Source organism: Mandrillus leucophaeus, unplaced genomic scaffold (assembly GCF_000951045.1).
Source record: "Mandrillus leucophaeus isolate KB7577 unplaced genomic scaffold, Mleu.le_1.0 Scaffold265, whole genome shotgun sequence".
NCBI classification, from domain to species: Eukaryota; Metazoa; Chordata; class Mammalia; order Primates; family Cercopithecidae; genus Mandrillus; species Mandrillus leucophaeus.
In genome coordinates this window covers 127,374-132,471 of record NW_012102754.1, presented here as the reverse complement: position 1 = coordinate 132,471, position 5,098 = coordinate 127,374, and the positions used below count along the sequence as shown (strand labels likewise).

Genomic DNA, 5,098 nt, shown 5'->3' with positions numbered 1-5,098 from the left:
ATAGCACTAAATGCCCGCAGGAGAAAGCAGGAAAGATCTAAAATCGACAGCCTAACATCACAATTAAAAGAACTAGAGAAGCAAGAGCAAACAAATTCAAAAGCTAGCAGAAGACAAGAAATAACTAAGATCAGAGTAGAACTGAAGGAGAGAGAGAGATGAAAAACCCTTCAAAAAATCAATGAATCTAGGAGCTGGTTTTTTGAAAAGATCAACAAAATAGATAGACCACTAGCCAGACTGATAAAGAAGAAAAGAGACAAGAATCAAGTAGGCACAATCAGAGAATACTATAGACGCATCAGAGAATACTACAAACACCTCTACACAAATAAACTAGAAAATCTAGAAGAAATGGATAAATTCCTGGACACATACACTCTCTTAAGACTAAACCAGTAAGAAGTGGAATCCCTGAAGAGAGCAATAACAAGTTCTGAAATTGAGGCAGTAATTAATAGCCTCCCAACCAAAAAAAGCCCAGGACCAGACAGATTCACAGCTGAATTCTATCAGAGGTACAAAGAGGAGCTGGTACCATTCCTTCCAAAACTATTCTAAACAATAGAAAAAAGAGGGAATCCTCCCTAACTCATTTTATTAGGCCAGCATCATCCTGATATCAAAACCTGGCAAAGACACAACAAAAAAAGAAAATTTCAGGCCAATATCCCTGATGAACATTGATGCCAAAATTCTCAATAAAATACTGGCAAACCAAATCCAGCAGCACATCAAAAAGCTTATCTACCACCATCAAGTCAGCTTCATCCCTGGGATGCAAGGTTAGTTCAACATATGCAAATCAATAAATGTAATCCATCACATAAACAGAACCAATGACAAAACCACATTATTATCTCAATAGATGCAGAAAAGGCCTTCAATAAAATTCAACACCCCTTCATGCTAAAAACTCTCCATAAACTAGGTACTGATGGAACGTATCTCAAAATAATAACAGCTATTGATGAGAAACCCACAGCCAATATCATACTGAATGGGCAAAATCTAGAAGCATTCCCTTTGAAAACCAGCACAAGACAAGGATGCCCTCTCTCACCACTCCTGTTCAACATAGTATTGGAAGTTCTGGCCAGGGCAATCAGGCAATAGAAAGAAATAAAGCATATTCAGATAGGAAGAGAGGAAGTCAACTTGTCTATTTTTGCAGATGACATGATTGTATATTTAGAAAACCCCATCGTCTCTGCCCAAAATCTCCTTAAGCTGATAAACAACTTCTGCAAAGTCTCAGAAAACAAAATCAGTATGCAAAAATCAAAAGCATTCCTATACACCAATAACAGACAAACAGAGAAGCAAATCATGAGTGAACTCCCATTCACAAATGCTACAAAGAGAATAAAATACCTAAGAATACAACTTACAAGGGATGTGAAGAACCTGTTCAAGGAGAACTACAAGGAAATAAGAGAGGACACAAACAAATGGAAAAACATTCCATGCTCATGGATAGGAAGAATGAATATCGTGAAAATGACCATACTGCCCAAAATAATTTATAGATTCAATCCTATCCCCATCAAGCTACCATTGACTTTATTCACTGAATTAGAAAAAAACTACTTTAAATTTCATATGGAACCAAAAAAGAGCCCATGTAACCAAGACAATCCTAAGCAAAAATAAAAAAGCTGGAGGCATCACACTACCTGACTTCAAACTATACTACAAGTCTCCAGTAACCAAAACAGCATAGTGCTGGTACCAAAACAGATATATAGACAAATGGAACAGAACACAGGCTTCAGAAATAACATCACAGGTCTACAACCATCTGATCTTTGACAAACGTGACAAAAACAAGCAATGGGGAAAGGATTCCCTATTTAATAAATGGTGTTGGGAAAACTGGCTAGCCATATGCAGAGAACTGGACCCATTCCTTACACCTTATACAAAAGTAAACTCAAGATGAATGAAAGACCTAAATGTAAGACCTAAAACCGTAAAAACCCTAGAAGAAAACCTAGGCAATACCATTCAGGACATAGGCATAGGCAAAGGCTTCATGACTAAAACACCAAAAGCAATGGCAACAAAAGCCAAAATTGACAAATGGGATCTAATTAAACTAAAGAGCTTCTGCACAGCAAAATAAACTATCATCAGAGTGAACTGGCAACCTACAGAACAGGAGAAAATGTTTGCAATCTATCCATCTGACAAAGGGTTAATATCCAGAATCTACAAAGAACTTAAACAAATTTACAAGAAGAAAACAACCCCATCAAAAAGTGGGTGAAGGATATGAACAGATACTTCTCAAAAGAAGACATTTATGCGGCCAACAGACATATGAAAAAAAAAAAGCTCATCATTACTGGTCATTAGAGAAATGCAAATAAAAACCACAATGAGATGAGATACCATCTAATCCCAGTTAGAATGGTGATCATTAAAAAGTCAGGAAACAACAGATGACTTGAGATGATGTGGAGAAATAGGAATGTTTTTACACTGCTGGTGGGAGTGTAAATTAGTTCAACCATTGTGGAAGACAGTGTGGCAATTCCTCAAAGATCTAGAACCAGAAATACCATTTGACCCAGAAATCCCCTTACTGGGTATATACCTAAAGGATTATTAATCATTCTACTATAAAGACACATGCATACATATGTTTATTGCAGCACTGTTCACAATAGCAAAGACTTGGAACAAACCCAAATGCCCATAAATGATAGACTGGATAAAGAAAATGTGGCACATACACAGGATGGAATACTGTGCAGCCATAAAAAGGATGAGTTCATGTGCTTTGCAGGGACGTGGATGAAGCTGGAAGCCATCATTCTCAGCAAACTAACACAAGAACAGAAAACCAAACACTGCGTGTTCTCACTCATAAGTGGGAGTTGAACAATGAGAACACATGGACACAGGGAGGGGAACATCACACACCCTGGCCTGTTGGGGGCTTGGGGGCTAGGGGAGGGATATTAGGAGAAATATCTCACTGTGCACATGTACCCTAGAACTTAAAGTATAGTTAAAAAAAAAAAAAAAAGAAGAAGAAATACCAAGTGTAAATGACAGGTTGATGGGTAAAGCAAACCACCATGGCATGTGTATACCTATGTAACAAACCTGCACGTTTTGCACACGTATCCCAGAACTTAAAGTATAATAAACAAAATTTTTTTTAAAAAGCTCCACTGATGCTAAGCTGCCGTTATTAAAAAAATTATAAGCCATACATGAGGAAGGGTCAGGAGACACATTAAATAGATGAATTGATATCCCTAAAGAATAAAGAAGAATTTGAAAAACACTATAGGTATTTTTAAATAATGAAGGAGAAAAATAAAGAAACAAAACCATAATGAAAGAATTACATACTCTGAGAACACCTAAAGGTTAGTCGCTTATTCAAGAGTAAGTGTCCCAGAGTAAGTGGGATTCAGTTATGAGACAAAGGCGAGGGGGATATCTTGGTGACATAACCATTAAGTGGTGCAGATGGCTCCCTAAGCTTGTGCTCTTACTTGCTGGACTGCAGGTGCTGATGTAGATTTGAAGAGTCTATTGGACATTCCAGTGCAGCAGCAAAAGTGGGTTTAGAGAAATGTAGAGAATGCTAGGTCTCACCATATTTTTCCCCCACACCTCTACAGGACATCGGGACTGGGCACTTCCTTCCAACATGGCCGCCACTGCCTCTCCACAGCCACTCACCACTGAGGATGCGGGTCCTGAGAATAGCAGCTTCTATTACTATGACTACCTGGATGAGGTGACCTTCATGCTCTGCAGGAAGGATGCAGTGGTGTCCTTTGGCAAAGTCTTCCTGCCAGTCTTCTATAGCCTGATTTTTGTGTTGGGCCTGAGCGGGAACCTCCTTCTTCTCATGGTCTTGCTCCGGTACGTGCCTCGCAGGCAGATGACTGAGGTCTATCTGCTGAATCTGGCCATCTCCAACCTTCTGTTTCTGGTGACACTGCCCTTCTGGGGCATCTCCGTGGCCTGGCATTGGGTCTTTGGGAGTTTCTTGTGCAAGATGGTGAGCACTCTTTATACTACTAACTTTTACAGTGGCATCTTTTTCATTAGCTGCATGAGCCTGGACAAGTACCTGGAGATCGTTCATGCTCAGCCCTACCACAGGCTGCGAACCCGGGCCAAGAGCCTGCTCCTTGCTACCATAGTCTGGGCTGTGTCCCTGGCCGTCTCCATCCCTGATATGGTCTTTGTACAGACACATGAAAATCCCAAGGGTGTGTGGAACTGCCACGCAGATTTCGGCGGGCATGGGACCATTTGGAAGCTCTTCCTCCGCTTCCAGCAGAACCTCCTAGGGTTTCTCCTTCCACTCCTTGTCATGATCTTCTTCTATGCCCGTATTGGTTGTGTCTTGATGAGGCTGAGGCCCCCAGGCCAGGGCCGGGCTCTAAAAATAGCTGCAGCCTTGGTGGTGGCCTTCTTCGTGCTATGGTTCCCATACAATCTCACCTTGTTTCTGCATACACTGTTGGACCTGCAAGTATTCGGGAACTGTAAGGTCAGCCAGCATCTAGACTACGCACTCCAGGTGACAGAGAGCATCGCCTTCCTTCACTGCTGCTTTTCACCCATCCTGTATGCCTTCTCCAGTCGCCGCTTCCGCCAGTACCTGAAGGCTTTCCTGGCCGCTGTGCTTGGATGGCACCTGGCACCTGGCACTGCCCAGGCCCCATTATCCAACTGTTCTGACAGCAGCATACTTACTGCCCAAGAAGAAATGACTGGCATGAATGACCTTGGGGAGAGGCAGTCTGAGAACTCCCCTAACAAGGAGGATGTGGGGAATAAATCAGCCTGAGTGACCAAACCTCAGTCTGATGGGAATAGATGGGAACCAGCTCAATTGGGCATCCACTCAAAGTGCTGTCTCCAGGGGCCTCAGTGACCGTGTTGCTAAACCCAGTGGTCAGTTCTCAGTTCTCAACCATCAGCAGCATTTGCTCGCCCCTGCCTTCTTCCTCTACTTTCTTCACTTGCTTCCAGGACACCGCGCTTTCTTCTCTGAATTCCTACAATGATCCTTCCTTCCTTCCTTCCTTCCTTCCTTCCTTCCTTCCTTCCTTCCTTCCTT

At 41.9% G+C, this 5,098-nt stretch overlaps 2 protein-coding genes across 2 annotated transcripts in view; one reads left to right on the top strand and one right to left on the bottom strand.

Annotated features, from left to right (window-relative positions):
* LOC105542637 (7-alpha-hydroxycholest-4-en-3-one 12-alpha-hydroxylase) overlaps positions 1-5,098 on the bottom strand; it is a 20,674-nt gene that overhangs the window by 5,279 nt on the left and 10,297 nt on the right. The gene's annotated exons all lie outside the window — the stretch shown is intronic.
* Positions 3,638-4,831, top strand: ACKR2 (atypical chemokine receptor 2). Its single transcript, XM_011984262.1, has one exon. The coding sequence runs from the start codon at positions 3,671-3,673 to the stop codon at positions 4,823-4,825; it is 1,155 nt and encodes a 384-aa protein (XP_011839652.1). The 5' UTR covers positions 3,638-3,670; the 3' UTR covers positions 4,826-4,831.